Source organism: Micropterus salmoides, unplaced genomic scaffold, assembly GCF_014851395.1.
Source record: "Micropterus salmoides isolate LMB-PRFRI ecotype aquatic unplaced genomic scaffold, ASM1485139v1 Ms_hic_scaffold_8, whole genome shotgun sequence".
In the NCBI taxonomy this organism is placed as follows: Eukaryota; Metazoa; Chordata; class Actinopteri; order Centrarchiformes; family Centrarchidae; genus Micropterus; species Micropterus salmoides.
In genome coordinates, this window is record NW_024044570.1 from 34,683,441 (window position 1) to 34,711,240 (window position 27,800).

General features: G+C 41.0%; 4 protein-coding genes across 7 annotated transcripts in view; 3 read left to right on the plus strand and 1 right to left on the minus strand.

Annotated features, from left to right (window-relative positions):
- Positions 1–2,928: 2,928 nt before the first annotated feature.
- LOC119893313 (charged multivesicular body protein 4b-like) lies at positions 2,929–8,610 on the minus strand. Its single transcript, XM_038705386.1, has 5 exons — positions 8,335–8,610; positions 6,947–7,043; positions 6,552–6,666; positions 3,737–3,863; positions 2,929–3,558 (listed from the first exon to the last, which is right to left on the minus strand). The coding sequence occupies exons 1-5, from the start codon at positions 8,516–8,518 to the stop codon at positions 3,488–3,490; spliced, it is 594 nt and encodes a 197-aa protein (XP_038561314.1). The 5' UTR covers positions 8,519–8,610; the 3' UTR covers positions 2,929–3,487.
- Positions 8,611–10,877: 2,267 nt separating this feature from the next.
- On the plus strand, positions 10,878–17,361 carry chmp1a (charged multivesicular body protein 1A). The gene is made up of 7 exons (XM_038706014.1): positions 10,878–11,018; positions 11,483–11,502; positions 12,144–12,221; positions 13,417–13,563; positions 13,781–13,909; positions 14,010–14,203; positions 15,582–17,361. The coding sequence occupies exons 1-7, from the start codon at positions 10,907–10,909 to the stop codon at positions 15,601–15,603; spliced, it is 702 nt and encodes a 233-aa protein (XP_038561942.1). The 5' UTR covers positions 10,878–10,906; the 3' UTR covers positions 15,604–17,361.
- Positions 17,362–18,751: 1,390 nt separating this feature from the next.
- LOC119894353 (Fanconi anemia group A protein) overlaps positions 18,752–27,800 on the plus strand; it is a 41,044-nt gene continuing 31,995 nt past the window's right edge. For 2 of the 4 annotated variants that reach the window (XM_038707057.1, XM_038707059.1), the window contains exon 1: positions 27,255–27,529. In XM_038707057.1, coding sequence (XP_038562985.1) covers positions 27,469–27,529 — 61 coding nt within the window. In that variant the 5' untranslated portion in view covers positions 27,255–27,468. Of the gene's footprint in view, positions 18,983–24,855; positions 24,913–27,254; positions 27,530–27,800 lie in introns of those variants that run through there. The other 2 variants (XM_038707058.1, XM_038707060.1) reach the window with 2 other exon arrangements.
- On the plus strand, positions 20,718–23,147 carry slc10a3 (solute carrier family 10 member 3). The gene has a single exon (XM_038707065.1). The coding sequence runs from the start codon at positions 21,170–21,172 to the stop codon at positions 22,583–22,585; it is 1,416 nt and encodes a 471-aa protein (XP_038562993.1). The 5' UTR covers positions 20,718–21,169; the 3' UTR covers positions 22,586–23,147.

The window sequence follows — 27,800 nt, forward strand, 5'->3', positions numbered from 1 at the left end:
ACATACAGTAATGAAAATATCAACAAGGTGCAGTAATTAAAAGCTGCTCACACTTCAACGAATCAATACAAATAATTTCATAATAATAATAATAAGACATTCTGAAGAGGGATATTTTGCATAATGAAAACATTTTCTGCTTATTCATACCTTTAATTATGTAAATTAAACATATTGCTGTTTAGATTGTTTGCCGCTCTCTGGCCTCACCAAAGTTTCCCTTCACAGTTTACCTTCTGTGGCAGGACATGTTGAGTTACTGTCTCATCATGAACTTCTTCCCCACTACAAAGGGTGTGGAAGAAGGCCTCCGCTCTTTAATGGCATCAGCTATAGTCATGTTGGACGGTGAGGCGTAGATGTCTTCTCGCGATGGAGCTGTGATGAGGATGACAGGTCCACTTGGAGAGGAGTCAGCTGAATCTGCCTCAGTGTTGGGCTGTGACGTGGGGGAGCTCTCTGCAACTGAGGGAGAAAATTACTCTGGAATATCAGTGTTGGAAAATACCCACTAACACCAAATATTAGTCAGATATACACGTTTCCTTACTCCACAGACTGGAGCTTTGTACAGCCAATAACCCACTAAAATAGCTTCTCTATTTTAGGGAAGGTTAAGGGTAAAAGGTTATGAACCAAATAAACATATGAAAGGTGTGTTTCACCTACACACCATCTTCTCCAGCCTCTGTTGTAATTCCTGTCTACTAAATGAAGTCCTCACAGATATAATAGTAAACACTGGACTGCCACTGTCCTGGGACTGACCTGATGAGGTGTAAGGTGAGGTAAACCTCCAGACTGGAGGATATCCAGCAGTGTGTGTGTGTGTGTGTGTGTGTTCAGGTGTGTGGCCTCAGTGTTTCTGTTTGGTATGAAGATCAACAGCACTTTTTTAATTGGATTGTGCTAATTTCTTAAGAGTGTTAGGACTGTCTAACTCATCCTACTACTGCACGGAGGAACAATGATTATTAATGACCTTAACGATGATCAACAACAATTAGGCATCTTAACATCTTCAACTGCTATAAAAAGGCATCAGACATTTTCACACTCATGTAAACAATAGCCTGCATAAATCTTGGTCGATGAGGGAGTTGAGGTGTAGTACAAGCTGTGCAATCGTCATAAAGAGGGCATTGTGTACCAATAATTTTGTAGCTGCTTTGTGGTGTGGTTTATAGGAAATGCAGATCAGCATTTATTCTACAATAAATACACGTGGTCATGACTGATATTAAATGTCAATATATAATAAATGATATATAAAATTAAATAGTCCTACTTAAGTGTTAAGTATTTACTCTATGGCTGATCGCAAAAACAAATGACCAATCACCACTACCAAAGGATAGTAGGTCAGTATACACAAAAATACTCTTATTTACAGTCCGTATAAATATTTACTTCCCCTGCACTTTAGGATAAACACAAATCAAATATTGTTAAGAATCTGGGTAAATTTAACATATTCCGAAAGTAGTAATCCTTCAGTAGAAATCACAGGCTTATCAATTAGTTGATAATGTCATTGGTATGTTTCATTTTTTTGTGGCCATTCCCGGTTTTCTACTGAGGTCTCGTGCATTTCATCCCTACCTGAATCTTCCTTCTGGCTTGCTCCAGACCCCATTGGGCTTCAGTCAGCTGGTGTACAGTCCTTACATGTCCACACACGGTGCTTACATTTTGGTCAGTCTATGTCTACAGCCCATTTAGAGTCTGCGTTTAGGAGCTCGTGTTATGTCTGAGGCTACTGTTTTTGCCAATCTCTGCCACTCCCTCCCTGCCCCCGCCCTGTGTGGGAGACAGACACTAATCCTGTGCAGGTGCTCACAGCAGTAGTAAGATATACTGGATTTAAAAGGCACTAACTCGTTTAAACTCGTGTTCTATTATGAAAAAAACAATTGCTGTACATTATATGTAGTCAGGGATAATCACATTATTACCTCTGAACTCAAATATATATATCAACAAAATGCCAGATAGTCCAAAAATATCAAATATCGCGTATTACTGAAAAAACGATAATTTTTCTTGTTCAAATAATCAAATTAATCTGACTGAAATTAATATAAACTCACAATTTCAGTTTATAATTTAATGGTTGGCAATCCACAATATCAAGTGCAATTGCTTAATGTAGCCAAGGAGAGACCTGCACAGGCTAAAGGATAATAACCTTGGTGATAGCTTTAATCTGGATGAATAAAAAATGGAATTGCAAACAAACACCCCAGATACATGCTGGTATTTTCAGTAATTGGTGATTGAATAAAATACAATTATATTGGCCACGCCAACTATAGAGTATATACAAAATACTCATGTATTTTTTATTATTGTTGTTACACAGATGTGTGTAATTTCCTTAAATATGTGAACACAGTTACAACCAAAGCAACGACACATACAATTACCAACTGTGTCAAGTCTCTTGAAGATTTTACTTGCATTTAAAAGTTGCATTTTATTATGTCAATGACATGCTAAAGCTTCATTTAGTCATGAGTATAGATTGATGCTGAATACAAAATTTGGGCATGACTGAATTAAGTTAGCAAAAGGGACTTTTCCCAAAGATTAGTCTTTAGAAAAAGCTAATTTCAGGAGAACAGGGTGTCCACACAAGCTAAAAATTAACTGCAGTGTCTTCTCTCTACTCAGTCAGACTAATCCTATAGATTGTGGTATACCCTTTGCCCAGGAAACAGTATTCCACATTTGAATATGATCAGTCAAACCATATCAGCATCATAATTGTTAATTGTAAGATATAGGAGGTTAATTTTGACAAGAGGTCACAGCAGTCATGTGCTATTGTGTACTGGCACTTTGTACTTGGAGCCCTAATTTAAAATGCTCATGTTGTAGACTATTCAAATCTCATGTCCACAAATCAATGCCTTCTGCTGGATGCCATTATTGTTATATATATGTTTATTTTTTTAACATTTTGAAAACATAACAATTTGAAACAAAAACTCCGCCAGCCAACAGGATGAATGCCACAACTGTGTTTCACAAAACCTTACAAGAACCTCTCAGATACAGCGAAGACCAAAAAATACCAATTTTGTGGTAATACACCAATTAATAAGAGCCACGTGTGAGAAGGCTTTTAAAGTAGGCACGAGTAGCTCCAACAATGATATTAGTGTGAGGGGAAGTAGACAAAACATGTTGAGTTCAGATAACGTCAGATTAGGTCATAAAGTAATTATAGTGTTATAATAATACTGCATTACAGAGTTCATAATACTCTACTACAATATAAATTCTGTAGTTTCTGCGATACCCCGTGCATTTCATGAAGTGCTTTCGCTGACATGCAGTTTTTCACTGACACTGCTGTAGAGAGAAGAGAAATGTCCACACAAACATAAAACACTATGAACAATAACACATCATTTCTGCCTATTTATTCCATCCTGCACCTTCCTCTTGTCTTTTTAATGACAGTGTGTGGCTGATGGTGTGTTTATGAGGGTTCATCCGCCCAGCGACGCAGATACTCTAAATCATCTTCAACCTCGTCTTCTTCAGTCTTGGCTTTTGGGGAGAAAAAAAACCCTGTTCTTTTTAAATCCGCTAACATGTGAATTTGCTCACTGTAGCATCAGCACTACCAAAAATATCTACTTACTTAACTTGACTCAGGATCAATGACAAGACCTCTGCTTTACCAACTAAGCTAAACAGCTACGGTTTTGTATCATATGGTTCTTACCAGGACGGGAAGGTGATGCAGTGGACGTCACTTTGGAACAAGGAATTATCTCCTCTGTTCTGTCCTTCTCAAAGAGACTCTCATCCAGATTCTTTTCCAGCCTCTTCAGCTCTGCCAGCAGCTCATCCTTAAGATAACACACAAACACACAGCAGTTGGCTCATATCACCGTAAATCTAATAAATTTTGTCACAACGTACACCTATAAAAGAGAAAAAAAGGGCGCATAAGTTGTTCTACATTAATGTAGCCAGGTGAACCAGGGGTACAGAGGTAAATAGTGTTGTGGGTATTATAATGTTATGTAGTTGCTGGTGAGATTACTGCAGCGATAACTGTCCTCTGTATTTAATGGCACTGTCGCTTCAATAGTTCTACATGGGACGGCTCGAGCGAGAGGGTAGAGTTTCTGACGGGACACGGGGAAAAACGGAAGTGTTTGGTCCCGCGATGTACAGAAACGGCAAGGGATGTACTTTGGTTTATCGATACGGAGGATTTCTCCATAACCCATTGTAAAGTACAGTAATAATCCTTAAGATCGGCAGACGAAAGAGTTAACTAACTAGCGGACCAAGGTAGAGGCAAGAAGACCAGAGTGTCCTGGCTGATAGCCGTGTGTGTGTGTGTGTGTGTGTGTGTGTGTGTGTGTGTGTGTGTGTGTGTGTGTGTGTGTATCTTCGCCACGAGGGGAAGAGCCTCTGAGCAGCGGCGACAGCGTGATTGACATTGAAGTGTATTAACAAACAAAATCACGTTATATTGGTGTATACTGAAGCTGTAAATAAACGATGTTTGTTTCCTATTTTTCCGCTGACTTAGAGGGGAGATACATGTGCGGCGTTCTTGGTGTGTGTATGTGTGTGTGGGCGTGTCCTGAGGACGCACACTGCACAGTCGAACAGTGAGTTGCTGATTTCATTCATAAAATGTTAATTCTGAGTTTCTGCACAAAGTGTTGGGCAAATTGTATTCTGTGAATGAATGTATTTTATGTTTTATGGTAAATTGAAATATTTCACCTTGAGTTTATGCACTCAATGCATTATGTGGCTAAGTGAATGTATTTAATTATATTTGTTTTTTAATTTTCTCTGTTTAGAAAGGACACTACTGTTGTCTAGTCTAGAGTGGTGTTATCTAACCTAGATGTCTAGATTTTGATGTTGTACAGATTTTGGCTGTTTTACAGCTTTGGTTGTTGAGAATTTAGGTTCCTGTCTAGAAAGAAGTAACTGAAGTCTACCAGAGTGAGTGTGAACTAGTTTACGGCAGCTGTTTACATATTGTGGTATGGTGAAGGCGTACTATAGAGTACTGTTAAGTCACATAGTTGAGATCAGATTCAATAGGCAAAGGACAAGTAAGAAAGTTATTCCTGTGTTTTGTATAACCACCAACTGCCTTAACCTCTCGACTTTACATTATTAACGCTGTTCTCATTGGAGTCCAGTCGGGGAATAAAAACCCATAAAATTTATTGTGTGTTTGCCCTCATCCTTCCTGGCCTGGCCACATTAATAATGCTATATATTCACACTACAACTAAAATGCATATGCAATAGTTATACTATATAAACAATATGGTATGACTATAGTAATTTCCAAAAAGAACACATTAATACAACAGGAAACACTAAGGCGATACTAAATACTATAGTACAATTGCTAATCTCAATAGTATTGTATTACTGAAATACTATAGTACTACTGATATTACTGGTTTTTTTTTTAGTATTTTTGTAGTATTTCCATAGTAATCTTTATAATTGTTTTTTAAGGGCAGCCTCCTCTAAACAGGGACGCTGAGAGAAGGTCCATCTATATAATGATGTCATTCTAAATGGTGTGCAATATTCCTGTTTTTCATATTTATTTTAATGGCCAGGATCATTTATGTATTATAGTTATTATTCAATATATATTCGAAATGCTGCCGCTCATCTCCTTACTGGTAAACGAGATCACATCACCCCTGTTCTGGCCTCCCTTCACTGGCTCCCAGGATTGTTTTAGGATTGATTTTAAGATGCCTTCATGAACTAGCTCCAGCCTCTATCACTGATCTGTTGAAGCTGTATGCTGCTTCAAGGTCATTAAGGTCCACGAACCAGTCACTTCTTGTTGTCCCTAAAACATGGCTCAAGAACAGAGGGGATCAAGCTTTCCCAGTTGCAGCCCCGAGACTGTGGAATGAATTGCCTCTTCATGTCAGACTGGCCCCCAGCCTTCCGGTTTTTAAATCGCAACTTAAAACTCACTTTTATTCCTTGGCTTTTAATCCAGGATGAGAGGTGCATACTGCTGTTTTGTTAGTGTTGTATTTTGTCTATTTAATGATTCATGTCAATGTACAGCACTTTGGTCAATTTGGTTATTCTTAAATATGCTTTAGAAATAAAGTTGGATTGGATTATAGTTATTAACCACAATTTACAACAATGTGAGAATGTTTTACACCACAGCCGACAGCAAACTTCAACATCAACATACTGTATATGTTAAAGCAGCCACAGCAACTACGCAGTCAACAGCAGGAACTAATGCAGGATGAAGGAGAGCAAGAGGGAGAGACAGCGCCTGGACGAGAGAGAGATGAGACCCACGACCAGTTCACCATAGTTTATAATAATGGAGTGCAGTGAGGATCCAGACGCTTCATAGAGACGAGCGTCTGTCTGTCTGTTAACAGAGACTCCAGTCTGCAGTGTAGTTCATACACGTCACTGATAAACCACACAACTTTAGAGTTCAGTGCAAACAAACAAAGTCCATTTCTAAAATCCCTGAAAGTATGTCTGTCCTCAGCTCTTACCTCATCAAATTCCACTCCAAAGCTTACAGATGTGTAGAGGGTGTCTGACATGTCCTCAGTCACATCCTCCTCTGTAATGTCCTTGATCAGTTCAGTCACCTTGTTGACAATGTCTCTAAAATAGCCAGCAGAAAGTCCCTGTCTCAGTTAAAAACTTTTTAAAAAAGAGGATGTTATAACATTTGCTGTGAGCTGGATCCAAACACATGGTAACATGTAACTAGATAACATCCACATACATTCACTCAGCATTAATATCCAATATCCAAACTGGTAGCTATTATTTACAATATTTTTATAACTTAAAACAACACAAGTAGTCTTGTTTTTATTCTACTCTGTTTGTTTCCGACATCATTACATGTCATAAATCAAAATGTTCTCCTTTGCCTTACATGTGTTCATGAGCGGACCTCAAGGCTTTATAAGCACAGTCAATGTACTTGAGATGCTTCTCGTACCACTTCTTTCTTCTCAGCGCCAGCAGAGCCACTGGAAGACAAACATATTGGGATACGGTGGATGAGAATGATTTTATGTTAATGACAGCTATATATATATATATAGCTACATAGGGCCATCTATATAAATACAGATGGCCCTGCAGCTTTATTGCCAGACATCTGAGCACAACAAAGTACAGACACAGCCAATGTCCACAGGATGGAATAAATAGTACAAAAGTTTCATCGGAGACGCAAAATAGAGAGACCTGAGTCGACCAACTCGCACCTCCTTATATAGCTGTTTGTAAGCATGATCTCATCCATTGACTTTCTTTCTTGCTGCACATGGTTCTGTGGAAAATCCCAGATTGTTATGTGCTGTAGAGGTGGTTGAGCAGGTTGAGAACCCAAGCGCAGAACACCAGAGCTGAGCAGATATAGTCCAAAGATTTATTAACAAAAAGAGAGCACACTTACAAACTGTGGCTAAGTCCAAATAGAATCCAAAGGGGTGTAAATGAAACAGAGGTCCAAAACCAGCAGGAACAAACTCAGGCAACAGACCAACACGGGATACACTCAACAATAAACCAACACAGACTGAACAGAACACAGCCTTCAATGAACATTCAAGGATGGGAGAGGATCTCTGTTCCCCAAAATATAGAAACCTAGACTGTGTAAATGATTATGCATCTTTGCTCGGGGCAAGACGCCCGAAGCTGCCCTAGACAGCAGGTCTCTGGACCAGCTGTATGTGTTGTAGTACTTCTCTGTTTATTCTCTTTTATTAATAAATTCTTCAAAGACAACAGTTTGTTGTTACTCAATTATTTGCTTAATCCCTCACCAGCAAGATACAATTTGCCATTTGTTTGCTTGATTAGCAAAAAGCACTTCTGTCTACGTTTTATCCATCTCAATTGAATTTTTTAATAAATGGACTATATTGAAATATTTATTAATATAGATTTTGATCCATATTAAGGTTACCCGCAGCAGTGCTTTTTGTTTTCATCATCTGAAGACTATCCTAACACCCAACTTTTTTAACCATCATTTCCCATGAGGCACCTGCCTCTTCTTGCATACATGTATTAATGTTAGACTTAAGGCTAACATCATTCACGTGTTTCACAGCTGTGACCTATACATGCGTTTCATGTGCATTATGCTAGGTCAAATAGACGGAACATTAAGTTAGCTGAGGTGCTAGCTTAATAACTACGTTTACAGCTAGCATTAATATTACTTTAACTGGCAAACGTTACTTGTATGATCTGATGTTAATTAATAATTATACACGGCATACATCAACTTCCTTTAAAATATCTAACCTCGTCTGTTTTTTCTGCTGTTTTTCTTGGCGAACAGAAGTTCCTGGTCAATCTTTTTCTTCAGAAAGTCTTTCTTCTTCATCAACAACTCCTCTCTCTCAGGAAGGTTCTCAATCTCCTCTTGTCCACATGGCTTCTTTGTCGCCTTTTCTCCTCCATGAAATATCTTGTCAAACAAAGACATGTCTGTGATGCTGGCTACAACGCGAAATGGCAGCTTTTCTGCCAGTGTTCAGGCCTTGGCCTTGCACTGATTACTTGTGTGAGTTCGCAGCTCTCCCTCCCAGGTGATGACAGTTGCCTGTAACCTGGAGACCGCGCTCAAAAGGAAACACGCGCGCGCGCGCTCACGGCGGGGGCTTTAGCAGGTGAAGCCCTGAAAAAAAAAGTTTACTGATAACCTGTTTTTGCAAAATCTAGTAAAAAACACCAATTTATATATATGACCCCGCTTCTGTTAGAGGACAGCTGCACGTGACATGACGTAGTATTTATTTAACTAGGCTTCTTGAACATTTACATCATTCATTAGGCCTATATGAACATATATATATGAACATATATACATATATATAATGTTAAAAACGTGTTAGTTGCGGTTGTATGAAAGATGAATAAGCCTACATCCAGAAATTATTGACAAATATAACATAATAATGTAAGTTTTAAATGTGACAAGATGTCTGGTTGGAAGTGAATTGGTGCAGAAATGAGGGCATTGAAGACCATTTATACCCAATTAATTAGATCAATATTAGATCATGTGTGTTTGGATCTGCAGCAAATACTCACTCAAATCACTAAAAAAGTTAGATCACATTCAGTATCAGGCTTTGTGATTATCTTCTGGTGCCTTTAGAACAACTCCAGCACCAGCTTTACAAGTTGAAATGGGAGAAATGCCACAAGAAATAAGAAGCATACAGCTTTCACTTAATTACTGAGTAATTCACAAGGTCATAGTCAAGATCATCCAACAACACACGTTAAAGTCTTGCTGGGAATAGGAAAGGAGGGAAACAAAAAGTTTTAGATGGACAGCTACACAGAAAGCAACAGAAATCTCAAATAAACATCAGTCCAGTATTACCAGCAATACAATCATGGATACTTGATATATTATGTCATAGGAGCTAACTTTGAATTCACAAACAATAGTAGTCTACATGGAAATTCAGTTAAATAAAGTTAATACAGTTAAATTCAGATCTACAGATGCTTCAAAGAATTAAATCAATAAAATTGGAATTGCATTCATTGAGACACCAGAGTTCAACATTAAAACTGGGGAAGAAATCAGTAATGTTTTAGACTCAGAATCAGAAATATTTTTACTATACTATTGATGCCTGACGGGAAATCCTTTTGTTACAATTGCTCACTTTGCATATGAAGATATTCAATCCATCCATCCATCCATCATCAACCGCTTATCCTGTGTACAGGGTCGCGGGGGGCTTGAGCCTATCAGCTGACATTGGGTGAAAGGCGGGGTACACCCTGGACAGGTCGCCAGTCCATCGCAGGGCCACACATAGACAAACAACCAGTCACGCTCACACTCACACTCACACCTAAGGACCATGTCAAGATATTAAGGAATATAAATTTGTTTATCAGTTGACAGAGAAATGCTCATAATATTGTCAGCATTACAATGGACTAAAGAGCCAAGACCACTGAGAGCAGTTCATATTCAATTGTCACTACAAAGTTTGAAATACAGCTATTCAACACATATATATTTGGATATAATTACAACAGAGAATACACTATTCACACTATAGGACTGAATGTGATGTTTCTCTGCATAGCACACATATTGGAATCAAAGGAAATAAAATTAACAGATAAATAGCCTACATATGCAAAAGAAGCCAAAAAAACGAAGAGCGTAGCCTAATTAAGCTCAGCTTAAGGAAAAGGGGGCATAAGGGGTGGTGGTGGTGATGGGGCAGTGGATAAGATGTGACACATCCACCAAAGTGTCCCTGAGCAAGACACTTAACCACTAGTTGCTCCAGAGGCATGTGACCTCTGACATGTTTAGCAATTGTAAGTCGCTTTGGATAAAAGCGTCAGCTAAATGAATAAATGTAAATGTAAATAAGAAGTGGGAAGAAGAGAGAAGGGATGATGGTTTTATAGAATTCAAAGACTGAGACATAGGCTACAGGAAGAAGCAGGAGAGAGGAGACAATAATATTCCCATTAAAGTTTGATTTTACAGGACTAAACAGCACATCGTTTAAACTATGAAAACGCAACACAGAAAGACGTGACCTTTGCAGACAAGAACAAACTTTAAAACATGTATTCTATTCATTGTCAAAGACATGAAGCTGAGATAAGTGACTGATTCTGAGCTTCAGCTTTTATTTGCATATGACTGTGTGACTGTTGTGTGTTTTTGTTTGATTATCCGAGGAGAACAAATCTGACTGAGAGGTTGTTGGTTCATTTGATTTATTCATCGCCCCTCCGCACCGATTGATGGCGGTGACGCACCGTTTCGCTGTTTTGCCAACCGTCCTACAGAAGAAGAAGCACGTGACTACTGTTGAACCAGGAAATGCGGCTGCAGTTGACACGGTTGGATCAAAACAAATCGAGACTAGCCTGTTGGGCTGCTGAAAAATATTTTCCTGTGATCACCTGCAATCATATTCGTCTTGACATGGATGGTATGTCGTGTTTTAACAGCTGGACGGTCAAAACGGATAGACGTTGCCTCTTATTTTAGCTTTAACTCACCCACAGATCGAATGACGGCTAGCAAACGTTAGCTTGGGTGGGTGGTTAGCTAAATTAGCTGTCAGACCTGTTTTGAATTTCAGTTCATTTGTTTATCATCTTTAACTGCCAGACTGACTTCTGCTTTGGCCTTAGGTTTGATTTAACAGCATACGCTGCCTGCCGCTGAATCGTTTCGTATCAAATGACTGTTATGTTAGAAATAACACAATGAGTCACGTTGTTTTTCAGCCTTCAAGGAAAGAAAAGACAGACCGGAAAAGTCCTTTTCATTTGACCAGCAATCTTGTTTTAGTATATAATGTCACCAGACACTGAATGTATGATGTAGAGTTAGTATATTACTAACAGACAGTCTATGCTCCTAACTCTGTCTGCCACTGTCTCTCCACAGAAACACTCTTCCAGCTAAAGGTATGTATCTGTTTAAAGGTTTAATCTGTATCAGCATGATGGTAGGCCTGTCATCGTAACTACTTTTGTTGGACGATGTATTGTCCCAGAAATAATTGCGATAAAATATATTTTTGACATTTTAAGACTATTTAATGCCACTGATATAATGATAACTCAGAGGGCAATGAGCTTTTTATTCATAAGAATATTCAGACATTGGGATTTGAATGTGAAAAAAAAATTAAAATATCCTTTATAAAAACAACATAAAGAAAATAAAAGCACTCTATATAAACTAAAAATAGCTGGCTCTTATTATTTGCATTGCCCCACCCATGGTGAAACTCAGAGCAGGTGACGAGGCCAGAAGCAGCGTGACCAGAAGTAACCGCCAAATCTGTCTCAGCATAGTTTTTTCTGTTTATTTGCCTTAGCTGCTGTGCCCCAAGTCTTATAATGGTGGGGGAAATCCTGCTGTTAATTTGGCATGATGTTGGCTAAAATGTTGGAGACATTCTTAAGTAAACAAACACGCATGTAAACACAACAGACAGGTCATGCTCAAACGTTGTACGATAAGTAGCAAACCTAATTATCGTTACCTGTAAAAGTGGATTATTTATATTATTTTTTTTTACATCTTTCCCTTTGGTTCACAGTTCACTTCCAAGCAGCTTGAGAGACTGGCCAAGAAGGCAGAGAAGGAGTCTGAAAAGGAGCAGGCCAAGGTCAAGAAGGTGAGCCCAAGCTCCACTGTGGCGGCTGAATGGTTAAGATGCACACCATATACTGTAATCACTGTCTCCCACCATGTTTTATTCTGTGTGGAGGGACCTTTGTTGTCACACTCCTCTCTTTTCTTTCACCGTTTTCCATCTCATCTACTGTGACCTCTCTAATAAAGGCAAAAAGCCCAAAAATAGTCTTAATAAAGGCCACGCTTCATTTGGTGCAAGTACATAAATGAAGGGAAAGATGCATTGGAAAATGGATTGTTTTTAATGTTTTATTAAAGTAGTACCAGCAGTACTATTTTTGGTTCACTAACTGCTCTATGTTTAGCACAAGTGAAAAATGTAAACCATTACTTATAGTCACTGGTTTAAAAAAAAAAAAGAACTTATTTGAGGGTTAAATACATTAATGCTCACAATGTAAAAACATGAAGATGTGGATTCCTCTTAAATATTTGACTATTACTAATATTTATTGATATATTGAGTTATAGTTTAAATGTCTCTGATGACCTTTACTTTACTGCCTTTTGTCATTTATGGGGCTCCATGATTGGAACAGATTAGATTAGATCATTTATTTGTGTCCTGCTGGTCACATGACACCAGGAGTGGCACACATCAGTCAGCAGGGGGCAGTACAACTTTAGTGTTGAACAAGGAGGGCCTTGGTTGGTTTGTGAAATTGATGCGTCGCTATTTCGTTGATGGCTGATTGTTTTTAGGGTTAAATATTTCTATATTATAAGGTTATTAGTCCTCTCTGTTCCAGTTTTAAATGCATGTTTGGTTTGGAGATCGCTGAGGTGATATCCAGATGACTTCTCTCACGGAACAATAGAGTTACAACTGTCCCTTATTATCTCACCGGCCAGACATATTTCCCTGAGTCATAATGCTCTTCACTTCTCATGTCCTGCAATTGCTGCTGTCGGTTGTTTTTCTTACTGCTGAAAAGATTATGATGTCTATTGAGCATTAGAGACTAGGTAAAAGTAATGAAATTTTTCTTTAGCTGCATAATAATAACGATATAAAAAGAAATCTAAGCTTACATACAATTTTGAAACAAAAAAAATATATTAGCGTCTCTATGTGTCAGTTTGAACATGTTGTGCATGTGTACACATATATGGAAGATTATCTAAAGGTGACATGTAGTTTTTGAGTGATAACGGTGTCTTTGTCTCATCACCAGGCTTTGCAACAGAAAAATGTGGAATGTGCCAGAGTTTACGCGGAGAATGCTATCCGGAAAAAAAATGAAGGCCTTAACTGGCTGCGCATGGCGTCTCGAGTCGACGCGGTGGCCTCTAAAGTCCAGACTGCTGTCACCATGAAGGGAGTAAGTAACTGTGTTTCAGTCAGCTCACTAATACATGCTGCCTTAGCTTCTATACAATTTTACTACTTGTTCCAAATGTGGGATTATAAGAAACTATCTTCACATGACCACATCGCATCATTCCCTCTTTGCTGATAAGCTTGGGAGGGGAGAACATGAGATATTTTTTCTTTCCAAAATGAGACAAATACATTTAAAAGGCATCTTTTTCCGTCAGGTGTCCAAAACCATGGGCCAGGTGACCAAGGCCCTGGACAAAGCTCTGAACTCCATGGATCTCCAAAAGGTCTCTGCAGTCATGGATAAGTTCGAAAGCCAAGTCCAGAACCTGGACGTCCACACCTCAGTAAGTGGCTGCAGACTATTTGCATTTGTTATTTTGTTCTGATGAGGACTGAATTTAAGTCGTAAAAAATCAAACCCATCTCTCTCTTTTCCCACACCAGGTGATGGAGGACTCCATGAGCTCGGCAATGACGCTGACCACGCCTCAGGAGCAGGTGGATGACCTGATCCACCAAATAGCAGAGCAGAGCGGCCTGGAGGTGATGGACCAGCTCAGCCAGCTGCCTGCAGGAGCCACCTCAGTGGGTGCACAGAGCTCACAGAGCCAGGACAAGGAGGACCAGCTGTCTCGACGGTAAGGACCAGTGTGCCATCCCGTATCCCCCTCCCACACACACACACACACACACACACACACACACACACACACACACACAGCACTACTGTTGTGATTGCAAAGTCATAAGTGAGAAAAAAAGAAAGAAAACCTGTGTTCAGCTCAAAGACAGAGGGAAGATACTGCGTTATAATGTGACAACGGCTATCAGAATAGTCAAATGAACTGTGGTTTGGGAAGTAGACAGCAACTTATCATGCTTTGACCAAAGAAAGGAAAAAAACTTACTGTTTCTAATGCAGTAAGACTGTTACAGTCTTAACTTTAAGCTACCGAGTACAGTATGTTCTTTAAATCAATGAATTTAACAGGATAAGTTAATGGATTTGCTGGCCAACAGAACTTTGGTCAAACATTCACTGGTTCCAGCTTCTCTATATGTTAGGGGTGCTTTGTTGTCCGCTTTGTTCTTGTGGTGGCCCTTCTATCTAATCACAAGTTATTTCTAGAAAGCATAATTAGGACACAACACAGGGACCGGCTTCCACATGCCGACCTGTCAGGTGTTTAAATATTAAGGTGCTGTGATCTCATTATTGACAGGTTTCTAGCAGGAAAACATGTTGCTAGGATGAAAGGGTCTGTTCTTGCTTCATGTTTAGGAAGGCCGACAAACTAAAGCTAGTCAAGAAAAGCTTACTGTAGATTTATTATCATTTCTGAGCCCCTTTGTGTAGACGATTGTGATCATAGCATCTTTCACACTATTTTGTTGGCTGTATCTTGTTAAAAAATAAGGCAATCCACCATGCAGGGCATTTTTGGCATTGCTGCTTTGCAATTTCATGTTTCTTAGGGACCAACGTATCCGCACCTATATATCACTGATAAGCAGATTGGTCAGTCTAGCTATACTGTAAATGCAACTGTGCTACAAAACCTATAACACAAAGTGAGACTAATCAATCATTAAGTAGGTTACAAGTAGCCAGTGCTCACCTGTTTACAATTACAAGGCATAGTGGTTATGGCAAAGTTTAAAAAGCAAGTTTAGAAACTATTTGTTGGCAACTTAAGCTATGTGGAGACCCTCAGTCACAGTATGGCATATATAATATATCCAGTATTTCCACGAATCGGTCCTTCTAATGGATTTCCAATCTTGCCCACAATTGCCTCATACATCTAGAGTAGTGAAGGGATATCGGTTTATGTAACAGTGTGGCAAAATCTAGAGCCGTCATTCACACCAGAGGTTGATTTTCACTTGACAGTGTTCATTTATAACATTGACAGTTGAGAAATGTACTTCAGTGCGCTGCATCTTTAAGGCTTGCGTCTCATTTCACAAAAGCTCCATAAAATGAAATTCTCCCACATTTTTCACACATTCCAGGTTGGCTGCTCTGCGGAACTGAGGGCTCCTCCAGGAGTTACAGCTGTGTGGAAGCAGACGAGCTTAATGCCGGCGACAGGAGCTGTGTGTATTTCTATTGAACTGTTGAACCTAACAGGAGGACTTAATGAGCCTATCGATTACCATCCCCCTGCTCTATAAATATACACACACACACACACACACAGAGGCTAAAAATACCACCTGAGAAGTCATGAATCTCTGGTTCACCTTCTCATTTCGATCCATCTATTCCTGTTTCTATCTCCCTCTCTAATCTCCCATTGGATCTCATTTTACCTTTTGCTTGTTCTCTTTTTCTTTTCTTTTTTTTTCCAATACCACCACCACCTCCTCCTCCTCTGGCTACACTCCAGTTCTCAAATCACACACGTTTGGATGAATGCTTTGTACAAAATAAGAAACCCATTGTACAATCTGTATAATGTACAGTGGGGAAGATGAAAAGGTTTTAATGAGCTGTTATAGTGATTATAAAGGAGCTGGGGATCCCTGGCTCTCAAAAGGTGCGGGGTGGGTTAAAGATGTAACTAGATGTTGTTTTTAAGTTTGGTTGTTTCGTTTTTTTGGCCTCCGTTAGTCAGAAATGGTTTAAATGGGTGACTGTGTCGGGAGGAAGGAGACACAAATTTAATGGGAAGTTCAGTTTTTGCACTTTGAAGTTTTTTATGTTTAAAATAGACAGCGACATGTTGGAAACACTAACTAAAGAGAAATGCCTCCTTCCCTCATCAGATTCATCCAAGTAACAACAGCTTCAGCAATCATTTCAACACTGTATATAACAAAGGACAATCCTCAAACCTTTTGTTTCTCAGTGTCAAAATGAATGATTTCTGTGTTGTACTTTTATTGCTCAGTCTTTTTTTGCTTCGAACGCCTTATTTGGGATGCAGGTGCTTGCATAGGTGCTTCCCCCGCCAGTGCCTGAAGGACTGTAGATTAGAGAGCAAATAGCAAGCAAACTGAAACAGACATTGGTCAGAACCCAGGAAGAGAAGTTGCTGCCATGGTAGATCCATATAAATAAACAGAACAAGGAATTTTCCATTCCTCTTCCTGCCAGATAAGCCTGAGATGTTTTTGTCTTGGTGTTAGCCAGCTTCACATCAACACTGGCTGAGATGAGTGTGAGGTTGCCTGATCCCTTTTTGGTTTTGGCCACACTGAAACCTCACTCAGATATTTTTGGAAGCTTCTCTGTCTCAAAGTAAAGTAATCGCGCCCACCTGTCTCAGTCCCATCCCTAACAGTTTCAAGAGAAGACCTCAGTTTAGAGCAGGGATATACGTGCTGAAGAGTCAGTTGCTCATACTAAGTTGCCTTGTGAATCGCTGCATTTACCTGAAAAGTTCATTTGTAAGGTTTCAGGTAAATGCAGGAGATGTGCTGCAAGATGGTTTGCATCAATAGCAGGTGATATTAAAGAAATAAGAAGAAAATGTGCAGTCGTAACAGCATGAGTTGACAAAAGACTGGTTCCTTTTTTTCCCCTCTTGCGTTTGGAGATCATAGCTGGTTTCGGTGCTTTCTTCTTTGGGCGTTCAATGTAGACATCAGTGAGAGGGGCAGGCAGGCCGAAGCCAGACCTCCACTTGTGACAGAGCAGCTACACCCTCTGATAATGTCTTCAGTTTGTTGTCCATTTTAAAACAGGGAGGGCTTATTTATACTCAAAGTCCGGCAGATCTTTCAGCACTTTTGTTTTGTATATTTATCTTGTGAAAATAAAATCTTGCCCTCTGATGCAGTCTTTCAATTTGGCTTGGTTTGTGTGTCGAGTTCAGACAGACGATGCTTAAATGGATGTTTGTGCTGTAGTGCTGTAGATGCAGCTTTCACACAGACAAAGACCTTAGTTCATAAATCCACTTCTTTTAAAAATGCCCTTTTTAAGTGCATTACTCCATATATATTTCATGCTGTATCTCCTCGCCTACTGTAGGTCAAAATCTTTGAGTTTATTTTAATGTTTTCCTGGTGAACGCAGCTCTTATCAACCTTGTTTCCAACAACAGAAAAGCTCTGATAAAACCCACTGTACACTAGCTGTCCAGCGTGGAACAGCAGACAGCAGTAGATGAAGACTGAAACGGAGCTAAAAGGAGAGTGAATGTTAGATTTGCATATATCATGTGGCCAGAAACTCCAATGAATGCTTGCGTTGCCACATGTTTGCTGGATGTGGAAATGTTTGCACAACGGAGATTGTATGTCAATGGTGTGTTTGCAACAAAAATCAATTCATGCAGCTTCAATTTGGACTAAAATGTAGATGAAAGCGTAATTAACAATTTAGTAACACTCCATTAGAATGTGGAGGCTTTTCATGTAACACAACTTGTATAAAAATAATTGAAGAGTTAAATAAACTAATAAAATAGGGGGGAAATTAAACATTGTGAAAATTTCATAAACGTTTTTTAATGGCAATTAAAAATGGTAGCGGCCATTGGAAGTGCTTTACAACACGTGCCAACATTCACACACATTCACTGATGGCAGAGGCCGCCATGCAAAGAGCCAACCTGCTCATCTGGATCAAACCAGGAACTTTCCGATTACCAGAAGACTGCTCTTCCTCCTGAGCCATGCCACTCCAAAAAGGTGCATTTAGACTGAATGTGAAGAAATGTTTTTGCATTGGCTTCCTGTGTACTAGCTCCACCTCTAAAATTAGTTTTGTTCAGTCTAAACTCACCTTTAGGCAGGTGGGCTTTCACTGGGAGACATTGCACACTGAACCTCAGTATTTATAAAATCCATCCATCTAGCTGAGGAGAACATGAAATGCCAAAATGGTTCATGAATATTCACACAGATGCAGTGTGTGTTTAGGCACAGGGAAATACAGGCTGCTGCATTATTTGGGTAAACAGCTGAAACAGCAGCATGAACAAAGAATATTCCTGTTATTTCTCACTGCTGTCGTCATTTGGTTAAAGTTTCAAGATGGGCGGTGGTGGAATCTACTTGGCTTTTTTGCATTACTCTTCGCACTCTCTCTCTCTCTCTCTCTGTCCCTCTCCCCTGCTGTCTCTCTCCTTCTCTCTTTGAGAAATAAGTCATGAGGTAAATTATCATACCATGGGTAAATAATTAGACAGCCCGGGGAGGGGGAGCAACACAAATGCCAGGCAGGAAATGTGCGTGCCTGGCAGCCCCATAACAACTGGCTGTCGCTCCATGAAATGTCAAAGAAGAGGCCAGAGCGTTCACCCCAGCAGGTTGTCGTGGTGTGCACTGTGTTTGCACTGTGGACTCCCCCGCCTTTTCTTTTTTTGGAAGCTTTGACTCAGCCACGGTGACAGAAGGAGGACGCACAAGTCATGAGAACACAATAGATGATGAACAAGCTGTCCCAGGACTGACTTAACACGGTGAGTAGTGCCAGTCGATATTCAGGACATAAGCGGTGTTCTCACTGGAAAATACCGACCTAGTGACCTTGTTGACCCTCCTGAGAAGAAAACAGGAGGTTATGAATTGAAAATGGGAGTGACTCCCAGCAGGGGCCAGTTACTATAAAAAGGGATGCTCACAGGGTTATGCCGACAGAATGGAGTTCCCCTTTAATGCCACATTCGAGATGGGCGGCAGTGTCAGATTTCCTGGTTGTGTCTGCTGTTCGTGTATGACAAATAAGCAGTAGCCTACTTGGCGGCCGGTTTGTAACTGGAAACTGCTCAGGGAGTGTGACTGTGTTGATTTTCCTCCATGAGCATAATGGATCAGTGTCACAAGATACTACAGGTATCAAAGGTCAGGAAACAGGAGACATTCTGGATTACCTGAAAGTGAAAGCGACAGCCAACAATCCCTGTGGCATGCGTGACTTTAACAAGCTCTGTTATCTGCTCAGTTTACACCGCTGTTGTATTTCTAGCAATTCCGCCATTTTACTTTGGTCAGGAAATTAAATGCATGTCATCCTGTGTCTCTGTGTGATGGGTAATCCCTGACTGCCCCCCCCCCCTCAGTGGATAGACCGCCCCTGCTTATTCGCTGGTTGGAGGGATGGGGAGAGTTGAAGCTTGGAGCCACTGCGATTGGATTAATGAAGGGTTAGGTCAAGGTACCCAGAGAGAGACAGGAAGTAGTGTGATTTCTCTTTAAAAAATAAATTATTTGTAATAAGTAAATAAATGTGTGTCCAAAACAAAAGGGATATTAGATAAGAAAACATTAACGATCCCAGTGTGTATAAGCATTATGGCTGGAGGGACCTTGTGGGTGGCACTGGGAAAAAATGAACTGCTGGGCCCTTATTCATCTGTACTCCTCTGCCTCTCACAAATTTAGCAATATCAATGACACGCAAGTTATTTAAAAATTTTAAATTTTGACAAACCCTTCATGACAGGTCAGGCAAGACTTCTGTAATTAGCAGTGTTTTTCTTTCTTTTCTGTTGACCTGGGTGCAGAGCTGTATTCAATTGCCCTTACAGGCATAAAGCCCGTTTTCATTTGACCCATCCAAAGTAAGAGCAGTGGGCAGCTACTATACAGCGCCCGGGGACCAACTCCAATTCTAAACCAATGCCTTGGCCAGGAGCACTGATAGGAGAACTAATATGATTTTGATGGTGGGGGAAACCGGAGGATACCCACGCAAACACGGGGAGAACAGGCAAACTCCACACAGAAAGGCCTGGATGACTAAGGTTCAAACCCAGGAACTTCTAGCTGTGAGGCAAACCAGTTGATAGACTGGAGGGTTTTTTTACCCCTGGAGTTAAATTGCAAAAAATATGAGAAATATTTAACAATTTAGTGTGGGTTGAATTTTACTTAAGGCCATACAGTATATACAGTATTAGAGGGGCCTGGGTCAAAAAGTAGCTTTTGGGCCCCTTATGTATTATCATTGTTGCCCCCAGATTCCCAAGAAGTACAGTGCAACCATTAGCACTACTCCTACACAGAAATAACACTTTATTTGAGTTAAGTTGTGTTAACTTGATTAAATGCAGATTCACATAGTGATGTTCACCAGATGATGAGCCCAATTAAAAATTAAACAAGCTCTTTAAAATGTATTTTTCCCACCAATGTGCCTCAATAAAATAAAGGGGTTTTCTTTTGGCATTTCATGACCGGAAATCCGAGTATTACTGAAGCTAACTTTACCGAAGTAGCTCTGAGCAGCAAGCAAACTGCAGCTGGGCTACGATGCACTCAGTTTTCATTAACCGGGGAGATAACATCAACGGAAGACGAGGCGAGGCTTTGGTTTGCCGAGACGGACCTCTTAGCACCGACTAGGCAAAAGGGAAACCGCGAGAGACCTGTGTGAGTGTGTGTTTCCTGAGTGCCGGGGGCCGTGGAGCTGGGCTCGGACAGGACAGGGCGGGGTGATGTTTAGGTTCCGGTATAAAGGCAGCGAGAAAATGGGAACTAGACGAGATGTAGAACCGGTTGCCAACGCTGTCGTTTTATACAGAAGAGTAGAATGAGAAGTGTACCGTCGTGGTGTAACAGGGCGGCGGTGTAACCGTCTGGGGAGGCCGCTGGCGTGGGAGAAGCGTGTCTCTGCGGCGCCCCTCCGCCCCCTGCCAGTCAATAAGATGAGGACGCTATTTACATTCTGTTGTCTCTTCCTTATTGTCGGCGGAACAGACCGGGCGTGGGCCACCGGAAACCTAACTGTCGACAGCAGTAAGGACACCAACCTGACGGCCGACAGCAGCAGCAGGTACATCAGGATCGGGGACGGGTCATCGCAGGAATTCGAGTTTCCCGAAAACACCAACGGCGTGATTGTAATCTCCAGCCAGTACCGGAGCGCCGCGGCCAGCAGGAAGGGCCGCCAGAGCTGGAAGCAGACGGTGATAGTCCGCTCCCTGGACCCCGAGGTCCTCTCCATCCTCAATGTGACGGATAGCGGCCACGCAGGACCAGCCAAGAGCTACATTATCAGCATTCGCTCCGGGTTCCCAGGCAGGGCTCAGCTGCAGATCCAGCTGCTGGACCTAGACCAGGATTCAGTACCGGTTCTGATCGAGGAGAGGACAGATTACTCCATCAGAGTGGCGCCCGGTAATGATGACCCGGCCACCCAGCTTATCCAGTCTGGGGGCCTGTCCCATTTTTCTGAGAACCCTGTGCTGTTTGCCTTGCTGCCCCTCATCTTCGTCAACAAGTGTGCCTTCGGGTGCAAGGTGGAGGTGGAGGTGCTGCGGGGTCTGCTGAGGAGCCCGGTGCCATTGCTCTTAGGGGTGCTGGGTCAGTTCCTGGTGATGCCATTTTATGCCTATTGTGTATCCCGGCTGGCCTCGCTGCCCAAAGCGCTCTCCCTGGGCCTGGTCATCACCTGTTCTGCCCCCGGTGGTGGGGGCGGCTACCTGTACAGCCTGCTGCTCGGAGGAGACGTCACTCTGGCTATCTCCATGACTCTGGTCTCCACAGTGGTGGCGGCGGCAGCCATGCCTTTGTCATCGGCTCTGTATGGCCGGCTGCTGGGTGTGCACGCTGCCCTGCACGTGCCATTTGTGAAGATCCTCGGCACCCTCCTGTTCATCGCCATCCCCATCTCGTTGGGCATGCTTGTCAAGCTGCGCCTGCCCGCCCTCACCCGCGTCCTCCTGGCACTCATACGACCCTTCAGCTTCGTGCTCATCATAGGTGGCATCTTCATGGCCTACCAAATGGGGGCGTCCATCCTGGCCAACGTCAGGCCCCAGATTGTGGCAGTCGGGGTGACTGTGCCTTTGCTGGGGCTGGTGGTCGGGGCCATCATGGCCAAGCTGACGGGCCTGGCCCCACCACAGAGGAAGACGGTCAGCATCGAGGTGGGTGTCCAGAATAGTCTGCTGGCACTCGCCGTCATGCAGCTGTCCTTCCGCCGGGTGGAGGCTGACTTCGCATCCCAGGCGCCGTTCATCGTGGCCCTCAGCAGCACGTCGGAGATGCTGCTCATTGTTCTGGGGTACTATACCCAGCGGAAGTTGTGTGGCTCTGCCGTCCCCAGGAGTGACGCCTGATTGTAGCGTAGTTTTTTGTTCTGAACTTTTTGAAGAATGAACCCGTTCAAACCTGTGGACATTTGGTGTCCCACGCTCTTGGCTACAAGACACCCAACAATCACCAATCCAGCCGTCACTGTCGTGGTGCACAGGACAGTGAATGGACTTTTTGTGTTTTGTCGTTTTCGTATTTTTCATGAAAACCAAAGGCCTTTTACCCCTCTGAGACCTTTTTTTTGTGTTGCTTTTACAGTATGTACTTTTTAAAATCCAGATTATACTGTGAGGTACTTATTGTAAATATTCCTAACAAGAGAAATACCTATAAAGGAAAAGATATTTTTGTACCAGATTACTTTTTGTAATCAAAAAGCAAAGATTGATTTGCATCATGTTTACAAGAGGTCCACGTGTCTTAGCCTGGGGAAGAATCTTTGGGGGTAAAGTGGTATCATTTGTGATCAAATGGGAACATGATGATGTTTTGAAAGTATTTGCAACTGATTGTGTTTCCTGGATCTGCGAATCCACGTACTTGAATATTAGAAAGGAGAAATAAAAAAAACAATGTTAAAGCAGGTTTCAGTTTGTCAAGAGTATGTGTGCCAAGACAAAACATGTCCAACAGGTTAGTGTCGCAAGAGAGCCAACTGGCTGTTTGTTAAAATGTGGAACATTTTGCCTCATCACAATGCTTTGGATTAAAGCTACTGACAGTTGTCATATGTATTTAAATGTCACGATTTCATGCCAGACATAGCAGGAGGTCACTGTTTATTCCTTAACAGTTGTCAGGGAGAAAAGGCCTCTTGAGACAGTATTTAGTGTCGTGAGAAACTAAACACTGAGTGAAACACTTTTTTTTCCAGGCAACGTGTAGTATTTTGATTGATTCACACTAAAGGCAGCATAATCAACAAATCAAACATGGCTACACTGAGTGTAGTACTTTAGTTTTTGGGGGAAATATTTTGGAAAAGTACATGCAAAAAGCCCGTATGAACAGTATGTCTGTGTGACATGCCTTCAGTTTAGTAACTTATTGTACAAGAGGACAAGGTCCAGTTTTTATCAGCTTACCCTTGTTGAATAGCACACTGCAGGTCACAGTTCTGTGCTCTTTAACTGTTTAGGTGAACTGTTGACAGCAGGCTCAACATTCAGATTGTGCACTCACTGTTCACAGTCAACACAACAGCCTTCCCTTTCCTGTCTTCACAGCTCACAGCTCTAGTGAGTGATGGGGGAGGCCTTATACGCAGGCATTTTTATGTCACGACTGCATTTCCTGTTTTCGCGTCAAGCGCAGCTTTTATGTGCGTTTCTTCTGAGGGAGTTTTGTAGTGGAAAACAAGAGCGTTCAGACCTGCTCGTTGGACTGAGCTCTCAGGAATGCAGCACAGCTGTAAAGCCTCCAGGCTGAGCTGAATCTCAGGCAGTGCTGGTGTGTTTCAGAGGTGGCGTTAACAAAGTACATTTACTCAAGTACAATTCTGTGGTGCTTGTACTTTAATTGAGTATTTCCATTTTCTGCTACCTCATACATCTGCTTCACTGTAATTCCGAGGTCACTCTTTTTACTCCACTACATATATTTGATACCTTTAGTTCCTTTACAGATTCAGATTAACCATACAAATCATAATAAAATATGAGATAATGTTATAGATTAAGATTAAAAGTTTACTGATCTCTGTTGGGACAAGCTCCACCTTTACCAGCTGCAGCATTAGTGATGTACACATTAATGCTTCATTCACTAATACATATTATTCAGAAATGGGCCATTCTGCATGATTAATACTTTTTTGGTACTTTACATATATTGTACTACTAAAATTGTTTTTGAATGCAAGAGTATTTCTACACTGTGGAATTGCTACTTATATTTAAATACAAGGTCTTAGAAACCTCTTCCACCGCTGATTGCCTCACAAGAAAATGATAACTGTAAGAAGAGCAACAGGATGAAGTCATGACCGCTTCTTTCTTCCTCATATGTTATGTTGCCTTTTTGTAGAGGCGTGTCTCGGGCAGAGGTGTCCCCTGACCTCATGGGTGTAACTGTAACTACATAGAGTTTTTTCATGTGTTCCTGCCTTCTTCACCATTCTTTACACACACACACACACACACACACACACACACACACACACACACACAGGACATCCTGCTGAGGTCCAGATCCAGTCAGTCCTCTATCAGAAGATTTCCCTCCAGTGACAGTGGCTCGCTTATGATTCAGATACGGGCTGCCGCTGTAACTGAACGTGCGTGTGTGTCCTCAGGTGTCACTGTGTGTTGTTCTTCATGGGGCTGACAAGTGATGATGCTGTGCCTCGCTGGTAGGTTTGCACTCAGCCTCGCACATCAGCTCTCCTGTTTATATTAGATTCCCACTCATTAGTTGCACAATAGGAAGAGAGGGCTCTTAAAAATTCATGAGGACACATTGCATTAAGATTTCATGAGTTCCTTTCACTGCTTCCCATGAGACAGTTTTCCTGCTGCCTGCAGCAGTAAAGCTGGGAAGTCCAGAAAATACATAGGTGTCTGAAGAGAGAGGAGCGCACTCTATATACACTGTGAGGAATGATCTGCACTCCAACACACCGATGGCAAGATGGAGCCTGCTGCTGTACAGTCATGGTCACTCAGTGTGATTCAGCAAGGTGTGGCCCTCACTATGCAATTAAACTGAGAGCGAATCTTATCTGTTCAAGGGTAGATGGATCTTATTAATAAAATGTTATTTCTCAACATTTTTAATCAGGCACGTCACAACCTATAGTTTAAGTTTTGATAAAAACACTGCAGCTGTACATGCCAGTTGTAACTGTGCATTAGTCTGTAGCATACTTTCAAATGTCTTAATGCATACTCAGATTTTTCACAACCTTGACGCCTAAAAGTTAGTTGTTCTTATTACGTTTTGGAACTGATCTACAAAAAGATTTTCTTTTTTCCTTTCTTATAGTGAAGCATGATTAGGTAGTTGGTCTTGACATGTTTTTTTATTCACATTACAGCAGAGCAGCAAAGTACATTGATTTTGGATTGCACCCGCAAAATAGTTAACTATCTTACAATAGCTGTATTTTATTATATTAGCAACATCCATCCATCGTCAACGGCTTATCCTGTGTACAGGGTCGCGGGGGGAGGGGGCTGGAGCCAATCCCAGCTGACATCGGGCAAAAGGCGGGGTACACCCTGGACAGGTCGCCAGTCCATCGCAGTATATTAACAACAGTGGAATGTAATAAATTTACTCCAGTGCAGTACAATTTGAACGTACTTGTACTTTAACTTGGCTAACATTTCTGCCAACTTTACTTACTACATTGGTCTGATAGCTATAGTTACTAGTGATGTTACAGATGAATAATTTGCATACAAAATGAATCATCAGCTTAAACAACAAGATGCAATTCAATCTTATAATATGTATGTAGTTAAGTAACAGTGACAGGGGCCATCCTGTCCCAATAATGTATATTTGTACTTTTGATACTTGAAGTACATTTTGCTGATATCACGTAGGTACTTTTACTTCAGTTTATTTATATTGTGGTATTGTAACTTTTGCTCTCGTGAATTCTTCCACTACCGAGTATTGGCATATACTGTTGACGTTCGGTCATGTTTTCATTCACTTAATTATGTTACATTTCTGCTTTCTGTGTGGATCAAGCTAATTCTAGAAGGTCAGATGGCTTAAAAAACAAATCTTTTTTTAAAGGCCTACACGATTGTTCCTTTATTATGTGTATAAACCTAATAAGATGTTGCAGCAGAATACTTTGTCAGTGAGATTAAATAGGTTAATGCGCAATCACAAATCATGGGAAACCAACGTCATAATAAGACCACAGATGAAACCCTGCCAAACTATCTGAATGTCACCATCCCAATTCTCCTGCAGCAGTCATATTTATTTAACAGTTTTATTTGTTAAACATGTTCAAATAAAGATACAGTTCCTGACAATACATACTATTTTACAGCAATGCCCTGTTAACATTTACACTGAACAATAAATAGGATCATGTAAAAAGAACATAAACTTCACAGGATGATAAAAATTGATACACAATACAGAGATGTTGCTATGTGGGTGCAGTAAACTAATGCTCCTATTCTCTTTAGCTATGTTTCAAAGGTGGGGAAGTGGGTTACACAACAAAAGTTCAGGCTGAGTTTCAAAACCAGTTCCCTTTCAATTGTCCCCTCTACTGTTCTCAAAGAGCACACAAATTGTTGTTAAACGAGTTCATGTGGAGCTCACTTTATTGCCAGGGCCACAGAGGAACAACCTAGCTGAGTTACTACCTTTAAAAAAAACCCATTTATTTAACAAAAGTAGCCTATTTGGGGATACAAAAAACCTATACTGAGTTAAATAAAATTATTTTTGTACTTAGCAGACAGCATACTATATCTCTCTAATTAACTGCATACCTCTCTCTCCTGACAGGACAAGGGACAAATAGATCAATAGAAAACTGATTTACGAATCAATCTCTCCTGATCAGTTTCTTCCTCTGGACAACCGCCAGAGCCTTTAAAACAAACATCTACAAAAAAAAACAACAACAAAAAACAGATACAGACTTCAAAACTCCGGGTTATTTTTTTGTCCTGCAGCAGAATGCTCTATCCTAATTGGCTCTAGCACGGACCAATGAGAGACAAGAGCGCGAGAAGAAACATGGAGGAGAAGGTGAACCAAAACAGTGTCGCAGCAACTTGAAAAAAACAACCAAGGAATGAATGCAGTCATTTAGTACGATTTAGCGCAATTCATGAAAAAAAAAAACACTGTTAACGTATTTATTTTAAACGGCTAACTGGCTAAAACGTCGACTTTCTCTCGAAACGTTTTTAAACATTCAAGTAAAATGTCACTGAGTGCATCGTGTGAATCGGTCTCTCAGAAAAGGACTCTGTCGAGCCTCCTCGGTGAGTTGACCGCTGGACCGAGTTTACATTACTTATGGAGCATTATCATAAAAGTAAAACACACACTCAAAATCTACACAGACTAATGTTAAATCTTGTCCATTACCCCCGTGTTGTCTCGATAAATACTGACTTGACGTTTGTAACGTTACTCATTGACATTTGTGTCAAATTAACCAACTTTGGCTGTTAGCATGGATATATTAAATTGGCAGCTTTTGAAGTGAAGTTTGGCGTGACCCCTAAGGGGAAAATATCCATATTTACTTTA

What these genes read in the sequence shown, in the direction of transcription:
- slc10a3 (XM_038707065.1), top strand. Translation starts at nt 21,170, where the DNA reads ATGAGGACGCTATTTACATTCTGTTGTCTCTTCCTTATTGTCGGCGGA.
- chmp1a (XM_038706014.1), top strand. Translation starts at nt 10,907, where the DNA reads ATGCGGCTGCAGTTGACACGGTTGGATCAAAACAAATCGAGACTAGCC. An exon ending in AGCAGGCCAAGGTCAAGAAG is followed by an intron (nt 12,222 to 13,416) that starts GTGAGCCCAAGC and finishes TCTCATCACCAG; the next exon opens with GCTTTGCAACAGAAAAATGT. An exon ending in GAGGACCAGCTGTCTCGACG is followed by an intron (nt 14,204 to 15,581) that starts GTAAGGACCAGT and finishes CACACATTCCAG; the next exon opens with GTTGGCTGCTCTGCGGAACT.
- LOC119893313 (XM_038705386.1), bottom strand. Translation starts at nt 8,518, where the DNA reads ATGTCTTTGTTTGACAAGATATTTCATGGAGGAGAAAAGGCGACAAAG. An exon ending in AGGTCCGCTCATGAACACAT is followed by an intron (nt 6,667 to 6,946) that starts GTAAGGCAAAGG and finishes TGGCTATTTTAG; the next exon opens with AGACATTGTCAACAAGGTGA. An exon ending in TGCATCACCTTCCCGTCCTG is followed by an intron (nt 3,559 to 3,736) that starts GTAAGAACCATA and finishes TCTCCCCAAAAG; the next exon opens with CCAAGACTGAAGAAGACGAG.